The sequence below is a fragment of the Bubalus bubalis genome, chromosome 13 (assembly GCF_019923935.1).
Source record: "Bubalus bubalis isolate 160015118507 breed Murrah chromosome 13, NDDB_SH_1, whole genome shotgun sequence".
Classification (NCBI taxonomy): Eukaryota; Metazoa; Chordata; class Mammalia; order Artiodactyla; family Bovidae; genus Bubalus; species Bubalus bubalis.
The window spans coordinates 74,291,336-74,314,998 of record NC_059169.1 but is presented as its reverse complement, the minus strand read 5'-3'; the positions used below and the strand labels follow the sequence as shown (position 1 = coordinate 74,314,998).

At 42.7% G+C, this 23,663-nt stretch overlaps 2 protein-coding genes across 8 annotated transcripts in view; one reads left to right on the top strand and one right to left on the bottom strand.

Moving 5' to 3' along the window:
- NUFIP1 (nuclear FMR1 interacting protein 1) overlaps nt 1–15,246 on the bottom strand; it is a 38,591-nt gene extending 23,345 nt beyond the window's left edge. The window contains exons 1-5 of one of the 3 annotated variants that reach the window (XM_044926830.2): nt 14,761–15,246; nt 13,676–13,758; nt 11,970–12,068; nt 11,315–11,377; nt 10,586–10,677 (exon numbers count right to left, since the gene is read on the bottom strand). In XM_044926830.2, the coding sequence (XP_044782765.1) occupies nt 10,586–10,677; nt 11,315–11,377; nt 11,970–12,068; nt 13,676–13,758; nt 14,761–15,163 (740 nt within the window). In that variant the 5' untranslated portion in view covers nt 15,164–15,246. The remainder of the gene's footprint in view (nt 1–10,585; nt 10,678–11,314; nt 11,378–11,969; nt 12,069–13,675; nt 13,759–14,760) is intronic. The other 2 variants (XM_044926829.2, XM_006053393.4) reach the window with 2 other exon arrangements.
- The window catches only part of GPALPP1 (GPALPP motifs containing 1), a 29,307-nt gene continuing 20,833 nt past the window's right edge, over nt 15,190–23,663 (top strand). For 2 of the 5 annotated variants that reach the window (XM_006053390.4, XM_006053389.4), the window contains exons 1-2: nt 15,191–15,473; nt 22,402–22,534. In XM_006053390.4, the coding sequence (XP_006053452.3) occupies nt 15,266–15,473; nt 22,402–22,534 (341 nt within the window). In that variant the 5' untranslated portion in view covers nt 15,191–15,265. Of the gene's footprint in view, nt 15,474–18,488; nt 18,605–22,401; nt 22,535–23,663 lie in introns of all 5 variants that reach the window. The other 3 variants (XM_025263015.3, XM_025263014.3, XM_025263016.3) reach the window with 3 other exon arrangements.

Sequence of the window (23,663 nt, the reverse complement as noted above, 5' to 3'; positions counted from 1 at the left end):
TTTCTTTAACAATGATATACAATTTATAACATAAATTAAAAATATGAATCTCGGTACAACTTCTCCAACCACTTACTCTGAAGTATCAAAACAGAATTACAGCCACAATAAAAATATTTTCAAACCTCATTTACATATATCAACATTTATGTTCTTATTGTTCAGTTGCTAAGTCCTGTCCAACTCTTAGCAGCACACCAGGCTTCTTTCCAGGCCTTCACTATCTCCAGGAATTTGCTAAGATTCACGTCCACTGAGTCGGTAATGCTACCTAACCATCTCATCCTCTGCTGCCCTTTTCTCCTGCTTACAATCTTTCCCAGCATTAACATCTATAACCATCCCTTGTATCTATGCCACCAAGGGATATAAACAGTCACATAAAGTGTGGGTATTAACATTTCTAAAGATTGCAATTTTTTTTTAAAGACTCATAAGCCTAGAGGAGCTACCCCGCGTCCAAGGTCAGGGGCTGCGATGAGAGGAGTTACCCCACACCCCCACGCCTGAGGCCAGGGGCAGAGGCCAGGAGGAGCAACCCACGCCCGAGGCCAGGGGCGGCGACGAGAGGAGTTACCCGGAGCTGTGGTCGGTGCAGGAGGGCCTAGAGGAGCTATCCCACATTGAAGGTCAGGAAGGGCGGCGGTGAGGAGATACCCCTCGTCCAAGGTAAGGAGCAATGGCTGCGCTTTGCTGGAGCAGCCCTGAAGAGACATGCCCAAGGTAAGAGAAACCCAAATAAGACGGTAGGTGTTGCAAGAGGGCATCAGAGGGCAAACACACTGAAACCATACTCACAGAAAACTAATCAATCTAATCACACTAGGACCACAGCCTTGTCTAATTCAATGAAACTAAGCCATGCCCGTGGGGCAACCCAAGATGGGCGGGTCATGGTGGAGAGATTTGACAGAATGTGGTCTACTGGAGAAGGGAATGGCAAACCACTTCAGTATTCTTGCCTTGAGAACCCCATGAACAGTATGAAAAGGCAAAATGATAGGATACTGAAAGAGAAACTCCCCAGTAGGTGCGCAATATGCTACTGGAGATCAGTGGAGAAATAACTCCAGAAAGAATGAAGGGATGGAGCCAAGGCAAAAACAATACCCAGCTGTGGATGTGACTGGTGATAGAAGTAAGGTCCCATGCTGTAAAGAGCAATATTTCATAGGAACCTGGAATGTCAGGTCCATGAATCAAGGCAAATTGGAAGTGATCAAACAAGAGATGGCAAGAGTGAATGTCGACATTCTAGGAATCAGTGAACTGAAATGGACTGGAATGGGTGAATTTAACTCAGATGACCATTATATCTACTACTGCGGGCAGGAATCCCTCAGAAGAAATGGAGTAGCCATCATGATCAACAAAAGAGTCCAAAATGCAGTACTTGGATGCAATCTCAAAAACGACAGAATGATCTCTGTTCGTTTCCAAAGCAAACCATTCAATATCACAGTAATCCAAGTCTATGCCCCAACCAGTAACGCTGAAGAAGCTGAAGTTGAACAGTTCTGTGAAGACCTACAAGACCTTTTAGAACTAACACCCAAAAAAGATGTCCTTTTCATTATAGGGGACTGGAATGCAAAAGTAGGAAGTCAAGAAACACCTGGAGTAACAGGCAAATTTGGCCTTGGAATATGGAATGAAGCAGGGCAAAGACTAATAGAGTTTTGCCAAGAAAATGCACTGGTCATAACAAACACCCTCTTCCAACAACACAAGAGAAGACTCTATACATGGACATCACCAGATGGTCAACACCAAAATCAGACTGATTATATTCTTTGCAGCCAAAGATGGAGAAGCTCTATACAGTCAGCAAAAACAAGACCGGGAGCTGACTGTGGCTCAGACCATGAACTCCTTATTGCCAAATTCAGACTTAAATTGAAGAAAGTAGGGAAAACCACTAGACCATTCAGGTATGACCTAAATCAAATCCCTTATGATTATACAGTGGAAGTGAGAAATAGATTTAAGGGACTAGATCTGATAGATAGAGTGCCTGATGAACTATGGAATGAGGTTCGTGACATTGTACAGGAGACAGGGATCAAGACCATTCCCATAGAAAACAAATGCAAAAAAGCAAAATGGCTGTCTGGGGAGGCCTTACAAATATCTGTGAAAAGAAGAGAAGCGAAAAGCAAAGGAGAAAAGGAAAGATATAAACATCTGAATACAGAGTTCCAAAGAATAGCAAGAAGAGGTAAGAAAGCCTTCTTCAGCGATCAATGCAAAGAAATAGAGGAAAACAACAGAATGGGAAAGACTAAGGATCTCTTCAAGAAAATCAGAGATACCAAAGGAACATTTCATGCAAAGATGAGCTCAATAAAGGACAGAAATGGTATGGACCTAACAGAAGCAGAAGATATTAAGAAGAGATGGCAAGAATACACAGAAGAACTGTACAAAAAAGATCTTCATGACCCAGATAATCACGATGGTGTGATCACTCACCTAGAGCCAGACATCCTGGAATGTCAAGTCAAGTGGGCCTTAGAAAGCATCACTACAAACAAAGCTAGTGGAGGTGATGGAATTCCAATGAGCTATTTCAAATCCTGAAAGATGATGCTGTGAAAGTGCTGCACTCAATATGCCAGCAAATTTGGAAAACTCAGCAGTGGCCACAGGACTGGAAAAGGTCAGTTTTCATTCTAATCCCAAAGAAAGGCAATGCCAAAGAATGCTCAAACTACCGCACAATTGCACTCATCTCACACGCTAGTCAAGGAATGCTCAAAATTCTCCAAGCCAGGCTTCAGCAATGTGTGAACCGTGAACTTCCTGATGTTCAAGCTGGTTTTAGAAAAGGCAGAGGAACCAGAGATCAAATTGCCAACATCTGCTGTATCATGGAAAAAGCAAGAGAGTTCCAGAAAAACATCTATTTCTGCTTTATTGACTATGCCAAAGCCTTTGACTCTGTGGATCACAATAAACTGTGGAAAATTCTGAAAGAGATGGGAATACCGGACCACCTGACCTGCCTCTTGAGAAACCTATATGCAGGTCAGGAAGCAACAGTTAGAACTGGACATGGAACAACAGACTGGTTCCAAATAGGAAAAGGAGTATGTCAAGGCTGTATATTGTCACCCTGCTTATTTAACTTATATGCAGAGTACATCATGAGAAACACTGGACTGGAAGAAACACAAACTGGAATCAAGATTGCCGGAAGAAATATCAATAACCTCAGATATGCAGATGACACCACCCTTATGGCAGAAAGTGAAGAGGAACTCAAAAGCCTCTTGATGAAAGTGAAAGTGGACAGTGAAAAAGTTGGCTTAAAGCTCAATATTCAGAAAATGAAGATCACGGCATCCGGTCCCACCACTTCATGGGAAATATATGGGGAAACAGTGGAAACAGTGTCAGACTTTATTTTTTTGGGCCCCAAAATCACTGCAGATGGTGACTGCAGCCATGAAATTAAAAGACGCTTACTCCTTGGAAGGAAAGTTATGACCAACCTAGATAGCATATTCAAAAGCAGAGACATTACTTTGCCAACAAAGGTTCGTCTAGTCAAGGCTATGGTTTTTCCTGTGGTCATGTATGGATGTGAGAGTTGGACCGTGAAGAAGGCTGAGCGCCGAAGAATTGATGCTTTTGAACTGTGGTGTTGGAGAAGACTCTTGAGAGTCCCTTGGACTGCAAGGAGATCCAACCAGTCCATTCTGAAGGAGATCAGCCCTGGGATTTCTTTGGAAGGAATGATGCTAAGCTGAAACTCCAGTACTTTGGCCACCTCATGCGAAGAGTTGACTCATTGGAAAAGACTCTGATGCTGGGAGGGATGGGGCAGGAGGAGAAGGGGACGATAGAGGATGAGATGGCTGGATGGCATCACTGACTCGATGGACGTGAGCCTGAGTGAACTCCGGGAGTTGGTGATGGACAGGGAGGCCTGGCGTGCTGCGATTCATGGGGTCGCAAAGAGTCAGACACGACTGAGCGACTGATCTGATCTGATCTGCAGCAAAAAAGTTCATCAACAGTACCAGAATAAGGGGCATCTACACCAGGTAGGCAGAGGGGATACGATATCCAAGGAAGGGAAAGATATTACTCTAGACAGATGAGGAAAAATATTTGCCCAAATTTAGGCTTGCAGGATTTCAGCTGGACTAAAGCAGTGAGCAGAACTTCAAGGCTGGAAAAAGTAAGATTTTTCTAGAAGCAGCAGCATGATCAAAACTGAAGCTGAAAGTTCAAAGAACCTGTTTGGGATATGATAAAAGGAAAAAAAACAGTCTGGCTGGGACAAAGAGTTCCTATAAGCAAGCAATGTGTGGTAATCAGAAAAGGTAAGACGTATGAAGCCCACCTTATACTACTGTCAGTTCCAAGGCATTCTGTTTTCACTGGCATTTGAGTTGGCTAAAATAAAATCAGCTTAACAAATTTATTTTTAAATTTTATACTAAATAGTCACCTATATAACTAAGAAATACATGCATATTAGCATCTAATTTTGCATGGGAAAAAACAGCAAATGCAAAGAGAATAAACTAACCTTGTTGGTCAAATCAATTCCTTAAGTGTGATAACACTGCTGAATATTCACCTGCAGAGCACACTTAAGCTGTGTGGTTTTCTTCAACAACACTTGAGCAACCGAGGCAGAGCTGAGATTTTTGCCGGTGGGTGTGATGAAGGGCAACAGAATGAGGGAGCTGAGCTGCTGAGAGGAGTGGAAGTGATTTCAACTTGGCAGGAGGCCAAGATGGAAGAGGGGTAAGAGATGAGAGGTCTCAACTCGTCCAGGACCGGTGCCGTTCACAGAGGCAGAAGGGATAGGGAGAGAGCTGCACAGAACAGAAGTTAGGCTCAAAGAGGAGTGAGCCCAACTTTAGGACTTCTAGGGCAGAACGTCCAGAAGATCATATCCATGGTGCAACCGTGAAAGTAAGCGGCAGAAACTGCATGGAGATGAAGGACCCTGGAAACTGGAAGGTAAAAAGATGCCAGATGAGCTCTAGGGTAAACTGTGAGTCTCAAATAGTCAGTGGAATTCAAAGTATACACACTTCCGGTGGAACCACAACCCCAGTGGCCACGATAATGGCAATCCCTCTTGTTAAGAATCATGCGGAAGGGTGTGAGAGCTGCAGAAAGCTGTAGAGACAGACGGCGGGAAACCCCAAGAAGGGCCAAGGAGCAATTGTCTGGAATCCGCATCAAGGCGGCCCTACAGGTTGCAAAACCAGTCACTCTGGGGGCTTGTTTTATTTGACCTTTCCACAGCAATCTGCACTGTCTCCACATTTCCTGTCTTGAAATCCTCCCCTCTCCTGGCTTTCAAGACAGGTCACATTCTGAGTTTTCTTCTACTTCTCTGGCTCTTGCTCAGCAGGCTTGGTTTCACTCCCTGTCAGACTATCTGCCCTCTCTCTGTAGGTGGAGTAGAAAGGGAATATAGCTTGACAGAGAGTAAAACCAACCAGTTTTCATATAAACTGAGAAAACTGGACCCACTTTTCAATTTCTACTCTGTAGCTGTTTGACTCTCCCACAATCCTCCACTCCACCCTCCTTTTTAGCCTTTAAGAAGGAGGCCCTCATCTAGTCTGGAAGGGTGGGATGTTCCTTGACAAAGCGAGGTTGAATTGAGCCTGGACCTGATTGGGAACTTAGTTCCTAAAGTCTTCAGAATTCATGGCTTCGTGATTTTCAAACGTCTCTCTAGCCAATCTGGTCTGAGTCACAATGCCTGCAAGCATCTTCAAATAGGTGTCTTGGAATGTCCTCATACTCAGTGATGTCTCAGAGCAACACCCCCACACCCCATCCTCTTCCAGGGTCCCTGTCTCAGTCACAGGCACCACCTCACCCCAGGAACTTGGATGTATCCTCCAAACCTCTTTCCTCAACCTCACAATCATTCAGTTGCCAAACAGTGCCTATCTTCATCTCCCAAGTGTTCTCTATCCACCTCCTTCTCTCTGTCCCTACAACTACCATCTCTCAAAGGCTGCTATCGTCTCTTACTGATGCCCGTGCCAACCTGTCTGAACGCTAGTCCCTGCCCCCCCTTATTTCTTCCCAACTAGGTCTAAGTTCAGCTCAACCTCCCTTCATCAAGGAACACCCCACACCTCCAGACTAGATGAGGCCCTTCCTCTTATGCGCTGAGGAGAAAGGTGGAGTGGAGAATTTGGGGAGAGTAATACAGCTACAGACAGAGGAGAAGTTTAATAATAGGTACAACTTTCTCAGTTTTACGTGATTTAAACAACTGCTAGAGATAAAAGAACCAAAGATGGCAAATCAGCGACTCATTTCAGACCTTCCCTATTGTCTTAAGTGAAGTCCAAACTCGAGAGATTAAACAGCTTACACAGTTAACTTCTTAGTTGCTTTATGTGTAGTGTAGTGTGTTGGTCGCTCAGTCGTGTCCGACTCTCTGCAACCCCATGGACTGTAACCCGCCAGGCTCCTCTGTCCATGGGATTTTCCAGGCAGGAATACTAGAGTAGGTTGCCATTTCCTTCTCCAGGGGATCTTCCCAACCTAGGAATCGAACCTGGGTCTCCAGAACTGCAAGCAGATTCTTTACTCTCTGAGCCACCAGGGAAGCCGGTAATTGCTTCATAATCACTGCCAACTAGTAACTATCATCATTCTCCTCAAAAGAATTAAACATTTATCAGCACAACACTGGCTAGCACCACTGAGCTGCAACAACTTCCTACTGACCAAAGTCAGAGGAAAGTCAGTGGGAGAAAGTCAGTGGGGAAAAACTTTTGCAGGTAGGACACTTCTGATCCATCTAACAGGATATAATCAATACCATCATCACCAGGGCCTCAAATACTAAGTATCAGGAAGTGGAGCTAACTCTTCCTGTTTGATTATTCCTCTGTGCAAAATAATTTTTTGGCATATGTGCTGCTGAAGTGAGCACTCCTTCATGCAAAATAATGAGAAAAAGATACAACCAACAGATAAAGAACAAACAAGTAAAACAAACAAAAAACAAAACAGCTAGAGTGAAGTGGAATCACGAGAAAAACATTATACCTGCAAAGAAGCCACCTAGAGGAGATAAGACACTTTACATGCACTGCTTCGAATTCTTCATTAAGTCAAATCAAGGCATGGTCCTGACTCCTTTGATTTCTAAGTCTGACTATGCCATGGCTAAGGCTTCTTATCAATGCCAAGACGGGTTCCTCTCATGTTAAGTTGAAGTTAGTTGTTCAGTCGAGTCCGAGTCTTTTTGAACCCATGGCTGTAGCCCACCAGGCCCCTCTGTCTATAGAATTCTCCAGACCGGAAACCTGGAGGGGGCAGCTTTTCCCTTCTACAGGGGATCTTCCTGACCTAGGGACTGAACCTGGGTCTCCTGCGTTACAGGAAGATTCTTTACCATCTGAGCCACCAGATTCTTCCTATACCGCACCTTTTAACAGTCATTTAGTCCACAAATACTTATTTTCTACATACTCAATTCCAGGTACTGTACAAAGGGTAGCAGAACCAAAGGTGTTAACTTCTATGCAGAGTACATCATGAGATATGCTGGGCTGGAAGAAGCACAAGCTGGAATCAAGATTGCCGAGAGAAATATCAATAACCTCAGATATGCAGATGACATCACCCTTATGGCAGAAAGTGAAGAGGAACTCAAAAGCCTCTTGATGAAGGTGAAAGTGGAGAGTGAAAAAGTTGGCTTAAAACTCAACATTCAGAAAACGAAGATAACGGCATCCGGTCCCACCACTTCATGGGAAATAGATGGGGAAACAGTGGAAACAGTGTCAGACTTTATTTTTTTGGGCCCCAAAATCACTGCAGATGGTGACTGCAGCCATGAAATTAAAAGACGCTTACTCCTTGGAAGCAAAGTTATATCCAACCTAGATAGCATATTCAAAAGCAGAGACATTACTTTGCCAACAAAGGTCCGTCTAGTCAAGGCTATGGTTTTTCCTGTGGTCATGTATGGATGTGAGAGTTGGACTGTGAAGAAAGCTGAGCGCCAAAGAATTGATGCTTTTGAACTGTGGTGCTGGAGAAGACTCTTGAGAGTCCCTTGGACTGCAAGGAGATCCAACCAGTCCATTCTGAAGGAGATCAGCCCTGGGATTTCTTTGGAAGGAATGATGCTAAAGCTGAAACTCCAGTACTTTGGCCACCTCATGAGAAGAGTTGACTCACTGGAAAAGACTCTGATGCTGGGAGGGGTTGGGGGTGGGAGGAGAAGGGGACGACAGAGGATGAGATGGCTGGATGGCATCACTGACTCGATGGACGTGAGCCTGAGTGAACTCCGGGAGTTGGTGATGGACAGGGAGGCCTGGTGTGCTGCGATTCATGGGGTCGCAAAGAGTCGGACACAACTGAGCGACTGAACTGAACTGAACTGACTGAAGACTAGGGCCACTTATAATGCAAAAAATGCTGTTTTGTTTCTATTAATGAGCTATGTATTCATACACAAAGTAGTGAACAATACTTTATGGTAGGTTGGTCCATGGACTGGCAGTCTATCCATACACCTAGGCCAGGTATAAATCAACTATGCCCCTAAGCAAAATACTTAGGTTAGCTGACTACCTCTTCTTACCAAGACTTTCTCAATGAAGGGAGTAAAATATAGATTTACATTCTGGTACAAGCTCCTTATCTCATTACAGACTGGTGCTCCAACAGCACTGAGCTAAGAGGAAATGAAGAGTAAGAAGAGAATGACAAATGAAGTGACATTTAAGCAAGTCTTACAAGGTAAATAACATTCTGCCAGGAGATAATGAGGAAAAAAGCATTTTAGTACATCCTACTCCTGGTGGCCAAGATTCTTACATTTGTTGGCCAAAAATGCTCTTGAAATTCTATTAAATCCATTGAGTCCATGCTGACTGGCTGGATCCAGGTTTACTTCCTCTGGTTGTCCAGACTCATCCAAGTCTGTGCACAATATTAATAACTGATATCTATACACGCATTTACTGAAAGCTATTTGTTCTCAGTTGGTTCTAAATCTTTTTGCTGGTTTTCCTCAGAATTGCCTGTAAAGCTTTAAAGGGCAGTAACTCGCTTTTTCACATAATAGTGTAACACCTGACATAGCACTGTGTATGCATACGTACAGTGGATTTAAGTTGAAAACTTTAAGCTGAACTAAGAACAAGCTTAATCAGCTGGTCTAAAATTTGTAAGTATTTTGACCTTTGAGAATAACTCTTCCTAACTAAGGCTTCCCTGGTGGCTCGGCAGTAAAGAGTGCAGGGGATGCAGGAGACGCAGGTTCGATCCCTGGGTTGGGAAGATCCCTGGAGAAGGAAATGGCAACTCATTCCAGTATTCTTGCCTGGAGAATCCCATGGACAGAGGAGCCTGGCAGGCTACAGTCCATGGGGTCACAAAAGAGTTGCACATGACTTAGCAACTAAAGAGCGGTAAACAACAACCTTCTATCTCAAGCTCTCATTTTTTAATTCCAGAAAAACAGCTATTGACCTAAAAGTGCAGCTGATCATCCCCTAATAGTTCTGATTTGGTCTTGTGCTTCAGGATGAGGTATCCTGGTCCTTCCTGAGAAGACAATATAACAGCATCTTCATGGGATTTTTCACTGGTAGGTTCCAGTTGGAGATGGTGGTTAAGTCGCTTCAGTCATGTCCAGCCCTTTGCGACCCCATAAACCACAGCCTGCCAGTCTCCTCTGTCCATGGGATTCTCCAGGCAAGAATACTGGAGTGGGTTGCCATTTCTGATTAGATACCTACTAAGCTTTCCTCCCTGGTAAGTATAAAACTACAGGCTGTCATGGTAGGCTCAAATTTCTTAGACTTTAATTACAGGAAAACATTTCTTGTCTTTGCCTTTTTTTTTTCCAGGCCATGACATGTGGCATGCCGGATCTTAGTTCTCCAACCAGGGATCGAACCCGTGATGCCTGCATTGGGATCGTGGAGTCTTAACTACTGGGCTGCCAGGAAAGTCCCCTGTCTTTTTATAGGTAAGGACAGGCACTTGGATTATCCTGTCACTATACTCCCTCTGCCTAGCATACTGCAAGCATTCAACAACTTTTTAAAAAACAATCAAAACAATAAACATAGCAAAATATTATGCCTTTTTTTTTTAACATAGCACCACCCATCACTGCCTTGTATTGAACATAAAACTGAGGGGCCACACAGTAGCTCCTCTCAAAGAGCAAAGTCCCATTATGACATCAGTTATTCATCAAGAGTTCCTATTAGGTCCACCAAAAGCTACATTTAATAATAGCCTCATATAATACAGTTGACAGTTCCATTTCCTAGCAGCAAGATTATAAGGGAATGCAATGAATCAAAACTACAATAATAAAAATTGTGTGATTATCATACATCAAGTAACAATACTCTCAAAGTCACTGTAAGCCAATTCTGAAGAACAACAACAAAAGTTAGGACTGGCCATTTTGAGCTGAACATCTGCAATGTTATAAAAGACCAAATTTCCTTTTTCAAATTGTTCCTTAGGGCCAGATGGTCTTTATTTTGAAGTACTCAGCCCTGCCAGGGTAAAAGAAAGATGCTGCACAAGTTCTGAACTCTTTACTCACTTTCTTCTTTCTTCCCTCCATCTTGCAATCTCCTCTGGAGTGTCTAACTTGATTTTCTTCATACCAGGAGCATGCATCTGAGGGGAAAAGGCCTGCTGAATATCAGGAAGCATACTGTACGCTTTTGACTAGATCTCAAGAATTACAGGGGATAATGAAGACGCTGTACCCAACAATACATTTACTAGCAGAGACAATTTTAAAACTAAGCAAGCAGGTTTTATCCATCCTTATTATGACTTTTCCTTTAAAGAAAAAAGAGTTATTTTTTTCATGTCTTTAGTGCTACTGATTAAAAAGAAAAGCAAGCCATGATATAATCTTGGTTATAAAGCAAATGTCATCAATTTCTTGAGTAATATTAGATATTCATATGACTGACTGACTATAGTTGAGGGAGTTAGCTAGAGAAATGATGAATACACAAAACAATCTGAAACAGCACAGTTTAGTAAAACAAGCACAGAATTTGCAGCTAAGAAACCCAAGTGCAAGAATCAGTTCTGAGGCCCTGGGCAAATCATTTTATAAATCTGTGAAACAGGGCCAAGATTTATCTAGTCCACAGTAGATGATGAGGACGAAACTGAATAATGGATTATAAAAATGCCTTATCAAGTACAAAGGCTCATGAATGTTGCTTATTATTAGGCTATGTAAATAAAGTGCTATGACAATAACAGATCAATGAAATAAAAAGAGCGTGTATCAAAAAGAAAAACAACTTACATTCCTCCAATGGAACTGGACAATCTTCTCATGTGCACTAAAAGAGCACTCTACCTCAGGGCACTGTAAGGAGTTTTTTTTTTAAAAAAAAAAGACTCAATTCAACATTTCCCATAAAAAATGTACCCTTCTACTATACATACAGACATATTCTGGCATTATTACCTAGTATCCTGTCTATGTGGTATTATCCGTGAATACTTACAACAATCAGTTCAGTTCAGTTCAGTCAATAAATAGCAGGACAAAACTCACTCCAAAACTAACTTGCACTCTAGAAGTATATAGTACAATAACACATAGCACTCACTTCTCCATTTGAGTGAACGCAGGACATCAGCAATGTTGTAAAATGTTCTTATTTCCTAAAGTCAAGCATGACTCCTAAAAACTGAAGAGCACTTACCCAACCAAGAACTTCCTAGCTTTTTTACTTCTCAACAGCTGCCAGACCTCCCTTCTCCTCTGCTGCCATCTCACCAACTCCTGAAGTGGAGGCTTCCCACCCTCAAACTGCAAATCCCAGGGTTACTGTCTCAACTTGTCTTCAAACAACATTTCTATGATAACTCTAAACTTTTACAGGAAGAAAGCTCAGAATTTCTACCAAATACACCCTTTTGCTAAATAAAATCAGGATAACCAAGAAACCTACTTTTGTATGTTCGGACATGTGTGTATCATACTTTTCTTGATTTTTAAAACCACGATCACAGGTATCACAAAAATAGTGAAAAATGGGTTCCTTTCTTTTCTGCAAATAAAAATGAAGAAGCATTAGGCTTTGGTTAAGAACTCAATCAGCAGTAAAAATATGCAGGTTTTGATTTTTCACACACTCTTACACGTGGAAGAAACTTCTGAATATATTTCTAATGAAGGGGTGATTCTATTTAACACATACATGAGAAAAAGCCTGGTTTGTTAATAAAAATTTTAAGACTTCTCTGGAGGTCCAGCAGTTAAGATTCTGTGCTTCCAATGCAGTGGGCAAGGTTTGTTGCCTGTTCAGGGCTATCCAGGTGGCTTAGTGGTAGAGAATCTGCCTGACAATACAGGAGACGCAAGAGATGAAGGTTTGATCCCTGAGTCAGGAACATCCACAGGAGGAGGAAATGGCAACCCACTCCTCATTTTTTGCCTAGGAAATCCCACGGACAGAGGTGCCTGGTGGGCTACAGTCCACGGGGTCACAAAGAGTCAGACATGACTGAGTGACTAAGCAGGCACACAGGGAACTAAGATCCCACATGCCAGAAGGCATGGCCAAAAAAAAAAAATTTAAATCTAAACAAAGTTAATATAAACCATGAATAGATTTCAAATTGGTAATCTAATTAAAATGCAGTAGAGCGTATGTCAAAATAACCTAAAAATAAATATTCAGGGTAAAAACAGCATTTCTTCCTTTAGGATAAATAAAACAATGTGTGTGGGTATATATAAAACAACTAAATGAGAAAAAATAACTAGGCAAATATTATTTTCTTATTCCCAATTTACTATTTTTATGTTTAAACATAAAACAAAAAAGATTATTACAATGATAAGACTATATAGGAAGTAAACTCCAATTGTTCAATGTTGAGATTATGTTATTAAATATATTACACATTCACAGTATTTTGTAAATATCAGCAACACAGTTTTGATACCAAAATGAAGGTTAGTAATTTCATGATATAGATCTTATTTAATTTATTATAATGACATTATTTATACATCTTAAAAGTCAAAAGACCAGATTGTTAAGCTACATCAGAATAAAGGAAGTCTATTTTAAGGCTCAGTTTCTGAATATAATCAAGGGTTGAAAATACACAAAAACTTTTCATTTCATCCTTCCCCTCCCAAGCTGCTAGTGGAGTCGGGCACGACTGAGCGACTTCACTTTCACTTTTCACTTTCATGCATTGGAGAAGGAGATGGCACCCCACTCCAGTGTTCTTGCCTGGAGAATCCCAGGGACAGAGGAGCCTAGTGGGCTGCCGTCTATGGGGTCACACAGAGCCGGACAAGACTGAAGCGACTTAGCAGCAGCAGCAGCAACAGCAGCATATATTTTTTACTTCATTGAAGTTCAATAACATTTACATTTATCTGTAATCATAATTCCCCATATTTACTCCTAATACTATATGTAAATGGATTGACTGTTTTCTTTTTGTACAAGTTCTCCACTTTTTCACAAGAAGATTTTGCTTGAGTTTTTACTTACAGCCAAGACCCTTAAAGATACTTTTACAGCAAAGCTATGGTGTGTCAATGATGAATGCAAAACAGAAACAGTAATGAAAGATGAGATATGAAGCCGTGACATAGGGACCAAAGTGTCACATTTAAGAACATCTTTAAAAATACCTTTTTTTTCTGTTTTCTTCTGGGAGAGACACTGAAGTCATTGACCCTTGCATCATGCTTTCGTGGAAAATAAGTGTGTTTAACTGGAAAACAAAAAGAGATTCATAAATGTTAAAAACTATACGATTATTTAATATTTTGCTAGAGCACGTCATAAATACTTGAGTTAAAACAGTGGCAGCCCACCATTTCTAGAATCCTCCTGCAATGCAGGAGACCCAGGTTCGATCCCTGGGTCAGGAAGATCCCCTGGAGAAGGGAATGGCAACCAACTCCAGAATTCTCGCCTGGAGAATTCCAGGGACAGAGGACCCTGTCAGGCTACAATCTATGGGGTCATAAAGAGTCGGACAGGACTGAGCGACTTTCACTTTCACCCTTTCTAGGAAGAATAGTGATTCACATACAGTTCCTGCCTCAAGGCTCTGCACTTACAAGTCCTTCTGCCTGCATGGCTAACCCCCAGACATATGCACTGCAAGAGACTCGGGTTCCATCCCTGTGTCGGGATCCCCTGGAGAAGAAAATGGCAACCCAGTCCAGTATTCATGCCTGGGAAACCCCATGGACAGATGAGCCTGGTGGGCTACAGTCCATGGCGCTGCAAAGAGTCAGACATGACTTAGCTACCAAACAACAACTGATCCCTCACCTCCCTTAAGTCTCTGCTCCAATGTCACCTTACTCATGACTGACACTGAAATTTAAATCTTCACTGCTTGTGACTCTACTTTCTCTCTCCACAGCACTCACTGCCTTCTAATACGCACTGCTTTATTTTGTTTATTGTCTCTGTCATCTTACACCATGAGATGTCAAGGCCTAAGATAAGGATTTCTGAATGTTTTGCTCACTGCTGTACCCTCACGTCCTGATTCATAGTTGGAATTAACCAAATAATTGCTGAACTAAATGAACAAGTCAAGAAAACGTAACTGTGGAACAAACTGTGAGACATTAATGACCGGACTCCAAGAGTGCAAGGCAGTATCAGAAGAGAAGAGGGAACAAGGGTGGAAAAGGAGGAGGAAGTAGGGATGGAAAAGAAAGATAAGGGGTGGTACGGAGAGGCGTTAACAACCTACCTGGAGTGCTGTGGGGCTGCTGATGCCAAGGAAAACCACTAGGAGACTGCGTCCAGTACCGTGACGCTGAAGCCTGGAAATTCCAGGAAGGCTGGCCATTGGGTTGAGGCTGAGAATCGAGGGGGGACTGGGCGTCAAAGGGGGGCTGCGCCCCGGGAAGAATATGGGCGTCGAAGGGGGGAGGTGCCCCGGGGAAAGTGCGGGCTTCCTCGCGGGGCTGTGCCTCTAAGGCAGGCTCGGACCCTGCTGCGGGAAGCGTCGAAGGCGGCGGCGGCGGCATCGCCCACAGCATCCAGTTGTTCGGCCGCGAGGCTCGGTCGCGTAAAGGCCCCAGTGTGGGGGTCAGCTCGGGGGCTGGGAACCACGCGGCGGGAGGAACCGCACCACCAGCCGGTTCGCCCATCGCCACCCGCCTGGTAGTCAACCCTGCGTGCGAGTGCGCAGCAAGCCTTAGGCGTCACTTCCGTTATTGCCAATAGCAAGGATCAGCCAATCACAAGCTGATATGTCATCGGCCGGCGCCGGAAGAGTTTCCCTAGCGTTCGGCGGCTCGCTGGCTGCCAGTCGTGGAGTTCTGACTCGGCTTGGAGACACTTTTGTGCGTCTGCAGTGTCTGACCCCGCGGATGGCGAGGGATCTGATTGGGCCGGCCCTGCCCCCCGGCTTCAAGGCCGGCGGGTCGGCGGAGGACGAGGAGCGGGACTCCAGCCCCGGTAAGCGCCGGCGACTTACCTGCCCGCCAGGCCCTCCTTCATCCTTTGGCCCTAACTTCAGCGTCAGCTCAGAGAAGCCTTTCCAAACTGTCACGCCCCCTCTCTGCCCATGGGTTTGTTGTTGTTGTTGTTTTTTTTCCTACTTAAATACAACGGGTATTTAATACATTTTTGAAATAACTTGTTGATATAGCTGTCTCCACCCATTACTCAGTAGTCTTCTAGTCTTAACACATAACTGGTACCTCGTATTTGCCAAAAAAAAAAGATTCTCAGACCCCTCCCTGAGCATCCATCTCCTTTCGTGTTTTTTCTAATGTGTAGCCTGGGGCTGACCGAAGTTAGAAAACAGTAAAGCTGAAAGAATAACCCTCCCATTCCTGAATCTAATTTGCACTCTTGACTACCCAGAGGCCATGTTTCCACCTAGAGGTTTCTTTCCAGATCTTGTTTTCGCTATGGTTTTTAAAAAGTTGGGTGTTTATTTTAGCAAGGAAAGTTCCCTTCAACGATGATTGAAGAAAAGTGGGGTTAACCCTATTTTTTATTTAGCCCACAGGTTTGAGATGGACCAGATTAATTTTATTTGACTACTCTGGAAAACTGAATGTTGAGAATTGTCCCCTGAGATCATGTTTTAAAACTGGGGTGCAGATGTTTTCTTGAGACAAGTCCCAACATCCAGATACTGCCTTGTGGAAGCTGAGTGGAACCTGAGCCTTTCTTACTCTGACTTTATTCTCTTCATCTTCACTGACCTTCATACCACTCATCTCAGCTACATTTGCAGTCACACACTGGGCCTTATTCCGTTCCTGAAAACTTTCGAGGGGAGGGAGGGAGGCACCTCGTAGCTTGTGGGATCTTATTTCCACGACCAGGAATTGAACCCAGGCCCTCCACAGTGAGACCACGGATTCGGAGTCCTAACCACTGGACCACCAGGTATTTTCCACATCTCTGAAAAATTCAGTCTCATTCTCAGCCCTCGTTCGTACATCAGTCTTCCTTGGTTACTCTCATTGTTCAATCACTAAGTTGTGTCCGACTCGTTGCGACCCCATGGACTGCAGCATGCCAGGCTCCCCTGTCCTCTGCTATCTCCCAGAGTTTGCTCAAATTCATGTCCATTGAGGCGGTGATTCTATCTAACCATCTCATTCTCTACTGCCCTTTTCTTTTGCCTTCAATCTTTCCCAGCTTCAGGGTCTTTTCCAGTGAGTCAGCTCTTTGCATCAGGTGGCCAAAGGATTGGAGCTTCAGCTTCAGCATCGATCCTTCCAGTGAATATTCAGCGTTGATTTCCTTTAGGATTAACTGGTTCGATCACCTTGCTGTCTGCGGGACTCTTAAGAGTCTTCTCCAGCACTGCAGTTCGAAAGCATCAGTTTTTCAGCGCTCAGTCTTTTTATGGTCCAGCTCTCACATCCACAAATGACTACTGGAAGAACCATAGCTTTGACTGTACAGACCTTTGTCAGCAAAGTGATATCTCTGCTTTTTAATATGCTTAGTTACTCTCATCACATTTTTTTTTATTTTTTGGTTTTAGTCTCATTGAGCCTCTCTGCCTCAGTCCTGATGGGCCTTCTTCCTTTTATTGTTTCTGTCTCTGCTTAACTTAGCCTCTGTGGTCCATCCATTCGTCCCTTCTCTTGTCAGTGTCTTCCACTGCCTTTTCCCATCCAGTAATTCTGTAAATCCATCTGACAAAACTTCCACCCTGGCTCAGTCCAGATGTTCACCTCTAGTGAACCACACCCAGGCTTCCACATGCTGCTAAATGAAACCTCACCCCTCCACAGGCTAATGCTGCTACAAACCATAATCTCCTCCCTGGCTGGGTCCTCAGCTCTGCCTTGCCATCCTGTGATGTTTTCCCACATAGCTCTCTGCCCCAGGGATCAACTTTAACTTTTTAAAGCCTCCTCTTTCTTCTTTAGCCTCTCTCTCCATCACAGAAAAAGTAGATACCATCTTTAAAAAACTTCCTCACTTTTCTGGTACTATGCCTAAAAACTCGCCTGCATCTCTGCCTGGCTCTTTCAGCTTCTCTTTGATTGTAGTGGAAGAGGGGAACTACCTCCTTCCAAGGCTAATCATTCCATTTTTACTCAAAACCCCTTCCCTCATTTCTCCTGGAGGTTCTTTGCCTTTGACATTTAACTGGAACGTTCAGATGGTTCCCATCTTCATGAAGAGCACTCCACAACCCCCTGTAGCTGCTGCTGTCTATCTGACCAACTCTGGACCTTCACCATTTTCTTCTTAACCCACTGCATCCTGGCTTCTGTTCTTCCCAGTCCACTGAGACTGCTCTCACCAATTTCACTGTGAAAATAAACAATCCACCAGTTGTCTCTCAGCACCTTTTTTTTTAATAGCTTTTTCTGTTTATTTATTTATTTTTGGATGCACTGGGTCGTCATTGCAGCTTGCAGGCTTTCTCTAGTTGTGACAAGCCGGGCCTACTCTAGTTGCGGCGCGTGGGCTTCTCACTGTGGTGGCTTCTCATTGTGGAGCACCGGCTCTAGGCTACATGGCTTCAGTAGTTGCTGCACATGGACTCAGTCATTGTGGTTCATGGCCTCTAGAATATGGGCTCAGTAGCTCTGGTGCACAGGCTTAGTTACTCGGTGGCATGTGGGGTCTTCCCAGACCAGAGATTGAACCCAGGTCCCCTGCATCGGCAGGCAGATTCTTAACCACTGAACCACTCAGGAAGTCCTTCTCAGGAACTTGTTGCTAAATTCAAGGCACTCTTTTCAGTCCTGACCTTGCTTGACCTCACAGCAACATCCCCCACCCCACTCCCACTTCCATGATCCCGCCTTCTCTCCTCTCTTGGCTCCAGCCACTCTGAGCACATTTCTGGATGCGTCAGACCCTTTGGCTTGCAGTGCATTGCGGGTGCTTTTCCCTCTGCATGGACCACGTTTGCCCCAACCCACACTCCCTTTCCCCAGCTAACTCAGTCTCGTCCTTTGACCTCAGCCCACCCATCGCTCTTTCTAGGGAGCTTTCTCTGATGTCACTACCTACTCCCATCAAAAGACACTTGGATGCTCCTTCTTGATATTTCCGTGACTTAAGCCTGTCACAGGATCAGCGAGCTTTTCCTGGACCAGACGGTAAATATTTTAGACTTTGCCCATCAACAGGCAAAATCAAGATTATTGTGAAAGTCTGTATGAAACAAAAGAGAAAACAAATTTCCACAAATTTTTTAAGTCTTCATTGGATTTATTACAATATAGCTTCTGTTTTATGTTTTGGTTTTTTGGCTGAGAGGCACATGGGATCTTCGCTCCCTTACCAGGGATTTAACCCCCTTCATCGGAAGGTGCAGTCTTAAGCTTGGGACCACTAGGCAAGTCCCTAAAATTTTATTGTTGAAATTGAAAACATAATATAATTCTTTTGTAGTATAAATGTACTAGTGAGAAGAATGGAATTGCTTTAGAGGGAATAACATTTTGCTTAATTGGGGTTCAGAGTCCGTGTTTCCTGTTATAATCAATCGCTGATCTCTAAAGAGGTTTGATGTGCTATATACTGAGTACTTCTTTTTGTGTCTGCATAATTCTGTCTGATAGATATTACAAGGGGAACGTAATGGAATATGTGAGGCGTAATCTGTATTCTTACGGAAGTTGTAATCTGTTGGTAAAATGACCACTGCAGTGGGAGAGCTGCCTTCATAACGCACATCACCGCTCTAGGCGTGAGATGGAGTTGTTCATTACAGGCACCTAAAACAGTATTTTGAGACACGTTCTATGGTTCTGAAGAATGATACCTATAAAAAAGTGAAGCCGGGCATATCCTCAGTTTTATTAGAAAATCTGTAATGGGGCTTATATTGTACCAACTTATGTTTTCAATATTTTTTTTTAAATATTACCATTTCTTAGTATTATTTTATTGTGTAATAATTATTTATTTTGACACAACCCAGAGGAAAAATAAATAATTATATTCTGAATGTTACTTTTTCCTGGCATCATTTTTTAAAAAAATAAGGCCTTACATTCTTCTCAGAGGAGTTTTGTCTTCATCTGTTTATTCCCATCTTTAAACATATATCCCACATGTTTCTTTAAAAATTCAAGGCAGGTTTATCCCTTAGTTATAATACAGCACATGTTTAACCCATTTAACCTTTTAATCATTTGAACTTTACAAAAGAGTATTAAAACCTCATCTTGATTGGAACCAACCCAAAATTAGCCAAATCGACAAATTACATTGATAACACCCATATATAAGAAAAGAAAGGAGCAAAAGAGAAAAAAAATTAAGGAAAAAAGAAAAAAACTTCCCTCCTTAATATTTAGAAACAAGAAGATGGAAAGAACCAATCATGGGAATGAAATGTAATCTCTTAATCTCTTTCAAGGGATTCCTCAGACTGTAAAGTGTCTGCCTGCAGCGTGAGGGACCTGGGTTCGATCCCTGGGGCAGGAAGACCCCCTAGAGAAGGAAATGGCAGCCCACTCCAGGACTCTTGCCTGGAAAATCCCATGGATGGAGGAGCCTGGTAGGCTACAGTCCACAGGGTCACACACAGTTCAGACACGACTAAGCGACTTCACTTTAACTTTTAACTTTAATCTCTTTCATGTTAAACTATGACCCCCTAGAATTTTGAAGAAAGGATTATTTGTGGAAGGTGGTGTTCTCCCCTTCTTGCTGTATTCTAAAAGGTGCTTTCTCTGGGATTAGTACTAAATACAGAGATAAACCAGAAATCAGTAAAGGCATTATTCATCACAATCAGAAGTCATATGTAATCTCCGTTTATGGTTGAGGAACATTTACATACTAAGACATTAACTATTCTGCAATCTTAAACAGCAGTAGGAGACACGAGTTCTGTCCCTTAATTCTTAATGTTTTCTGCCTTTTGCTGCTTGATTGTTCTTTTCTAGGCATGCTGTGTTACAAGTTTAGCATTTTTTTTCTAAAAGTCCTTCCTTTATTTAGTGATATATAGAAGAAAATGGAACAAGTTGGAAAACATCCAATTTGTCAAGATAGGGACTTCCCTGGCAGTCCAGCGGTGAAGACTCCACACTTCCACTGCTGGGGGCACGAGTTCAATCCTGGGTGGGAAAACGGAGATCTCACATGCAGCAGCACAGCCAAAAATCAGTCAATCTTATTTAAAAGAAAAAAGGGAGGGTGTGGCATGGGAAGGTTAAATAACATTCAAATCACACAGCTAATAAGCAGCTGAGCTGGAATTGATGGCTAGAGTCTGACCCCAAAGCATACAGTGTAACTAACACCTTTATACTCTCAGGTTCTGTCTTGTCACTTTGCTTACTTTGCTTTAGCTACACAGGCCTTTTTGTCCCTCAAGCACTTCGGGCTTGTTCTCTCCATAGGACCTTCGCAGCGGTGATTCCCCCATCTAGAATGTTCTCCCCTCAGATTGTTCCATGGCCACTGTCATCATTTAAGTCTCCGTACAAATGTCTTCTCAGGGGGACCTTCCCAGACCTCTGTCTTTAAAACTACCCTCCCACATGTTCACAGTCACCTTTTTAATTTATTTTCTAAGTTATGTCTCTAGAAGTATTTACTCAATAAATATTTGTTGAATGTTAACCCTTTGTTGAATGTCATTTGGTGTAGTGGCTAAGAGGGTCATATCATAACTCCTCTGTTTAGTTGTGTAAAATTGGGCGAGATACTGTCTCTTTACCTCAGTTTCCTTGTCTGCGAGATAGAAGTCATACAACTGTCCTAATAAGATTGTTGTCAGAATTAAATAGGTAAATGCACAGAAGTCTCTCTTAAGTTTTTGTTAATATTGAGTGAATAACATACCTGGAAAGCTCTTTGGAAAATCATATTTCCAAGTCCTCCACCAGGCCAACTGAGTCAAAATCTCTGGGGCAAGGGCCCAGGAATCTCTTTTTTAAAAAAATATTTTGGTGAATTTATTAAACATCCGGGCTTGAGAACTACAGCAGTAGAGTTTTGGCATCCCTGCTCAGAATCGACAGAGACGATTTTATGTGTGTAACGTCACGCAGTAATAATTTTTGCTGAGCCATAAAGAAAGAGCAGTGGGTCTGTTCGTGGGCCCAGAAGACCATCACCCCTGCCTCAGCATCCCCACCCAGTGCAGCTCCATTCCCTTCTCTGAGTCTCTGTCAGGAAAGATAGAGTGTGTCTGCCCTTGTGTCTGCTTGGAAATCATCTTGAACAGAAAACTAACTGAGAAGTATGCTAATGCTAGTAAAGATATTTTTTAAAGTGGTGATTCTTAGTCAGAAACCAGAATGAAGAATTTTTATTTTTAACGAATTAAAGTATGAAATGGCAGATTTGTTGTTTGGTTAGCTCTGTGATGTATTATCTACCATATGCTGTCTGTTAGTAAAACAAAAAACCATGAAACCATTTGGCAGTTGCACCAACCAAAATGACAACCAGTGCAAAAACTGTAAGACATCAGGGAACTTCCATGCTGTTGCCGTAAGTTCAGGTTTTAAAGTTTTTGTGACTCTCATAGTTAACACTGTATAAGACATGATCTCTGCCTTCCTGGAGTTGCAAAGACTAAACTGCTATACGCAGAACAAGAGCAAACGAGATTAAAGTCCGTAATAAATGACAGCCGGCCAGTGCTGTGAATTTCAGGAAATAAAGTGTGAAATGTCAGCTCAGGCAGCAGTCCGCAGCCTTTCTGGCACCAGGGACCCGTTTCGGGGAAGACGGTTTCTCCACAGATGGCGTAGGGGGGGATTTTGGAGTGATTTCAAGCACATTGCATTTATTCTGCACTTTATTATTATTACATGTGCCCCACCCCAGATCATCAGACATTCCATCCTGAAGGTTGAGGATCCCTGAGCTAAGAGATTCACTGAAACAGTTGTGACTACTTACAACAAACACAAGACGTCTTTTTCAGTTGCAGGACCGGCTTTGCCTCCTAATTATAAAAGCAGTAGTTCAGAATCATCAGACAGCGGCGAGGACAGTAGTTCTTTGTCTGAAGAAGGAAATCAAGAATCTGAAGAAGACGACACTGGTCCACCGGCACGGTCAGTCCGTTTTTACATTAAATGGTAAACCAAGCTCCAAATCTGGTACTTATTGGTTAGAGTAAATAGCTGGTAAGGGGCTTCCCTGGTGGCTCAGATGGTTAAGAATCTGCCTGCAGTGAAGGAGACCCAGGTTCAATCCCAGGGTCGGGAACATACCCTCAAGAAGGAAATGGCAACCCATTCCGGTATTCTTGCCTGGAGAATCCCATGAACAGAGAAGCCTGGTGGGCTACCGTTCACGGAGTCGCAGAAGAGTCAGACACGACTGAGCAACTAACACTTTACTTTCTCAAGGAGCTATCATAACCTGCATTTATACAGCACAAGAAGAGATCACTTCATATTTCATTTCCTCATGAACTATACCTCTTACAGAAAAATGTATCTTAGTAGTATATAGCTCCAGAGAGATCTAGAATTTCAATAAACATCTTATATAAAGGATTTTTCCATAAGGTATTATTGAAGTGATTAAATATTCTGAATAAACCATACATCTGCTTTTAAAATTTATGTGTGCAGTGTGTGCTTTTTGTTTAAGTAAAGGAAGAATTCCCTCTGACCTAGCCTTACTCACCAGTGGCCCATGTAGATAAGAAATCAAATCTTTATTATTGGATAGCAAGGGTTTTTTTTTTTAATGCATTTTAATGACTAAGGGACAAAAATAGCAACCCTTACGAAAGTGAATTTAAAAGCCAATGTCATAAATTCTTTGCTTAAAAATATCTCACAAGTAGAATATTTGAAATTTCACTGATTAGAGTCTTTATCAACATAGAAAATACAGAAAATTGATACATTACTGCTATAAAGAAGTAACCAGTCTCTAGACCTCAAGTGAATTCCCGAAAAAGATTAGTATAAGATCTGTGGTAGCTTTTCTTTTTAACTTAGCAAGATAAATTTATTGTTTCAGAGTTTATACAACTAAGTTGAAGTTGCTGCTGCTGCTACTGCTAAGTCTCTTCAGTCATATCCGACTCTGTGCAACCCCATGGACGGCAGCCCACCAGGCTCCTCCGTCCATGGGATTTTCCAGGCAAGAACACTGGAGTGGGTTGCCATTGCCTTCTCCAAAGTTGAAGTTAATATGTTTTGAAGTTAATAAATGAAGTTATTAAAT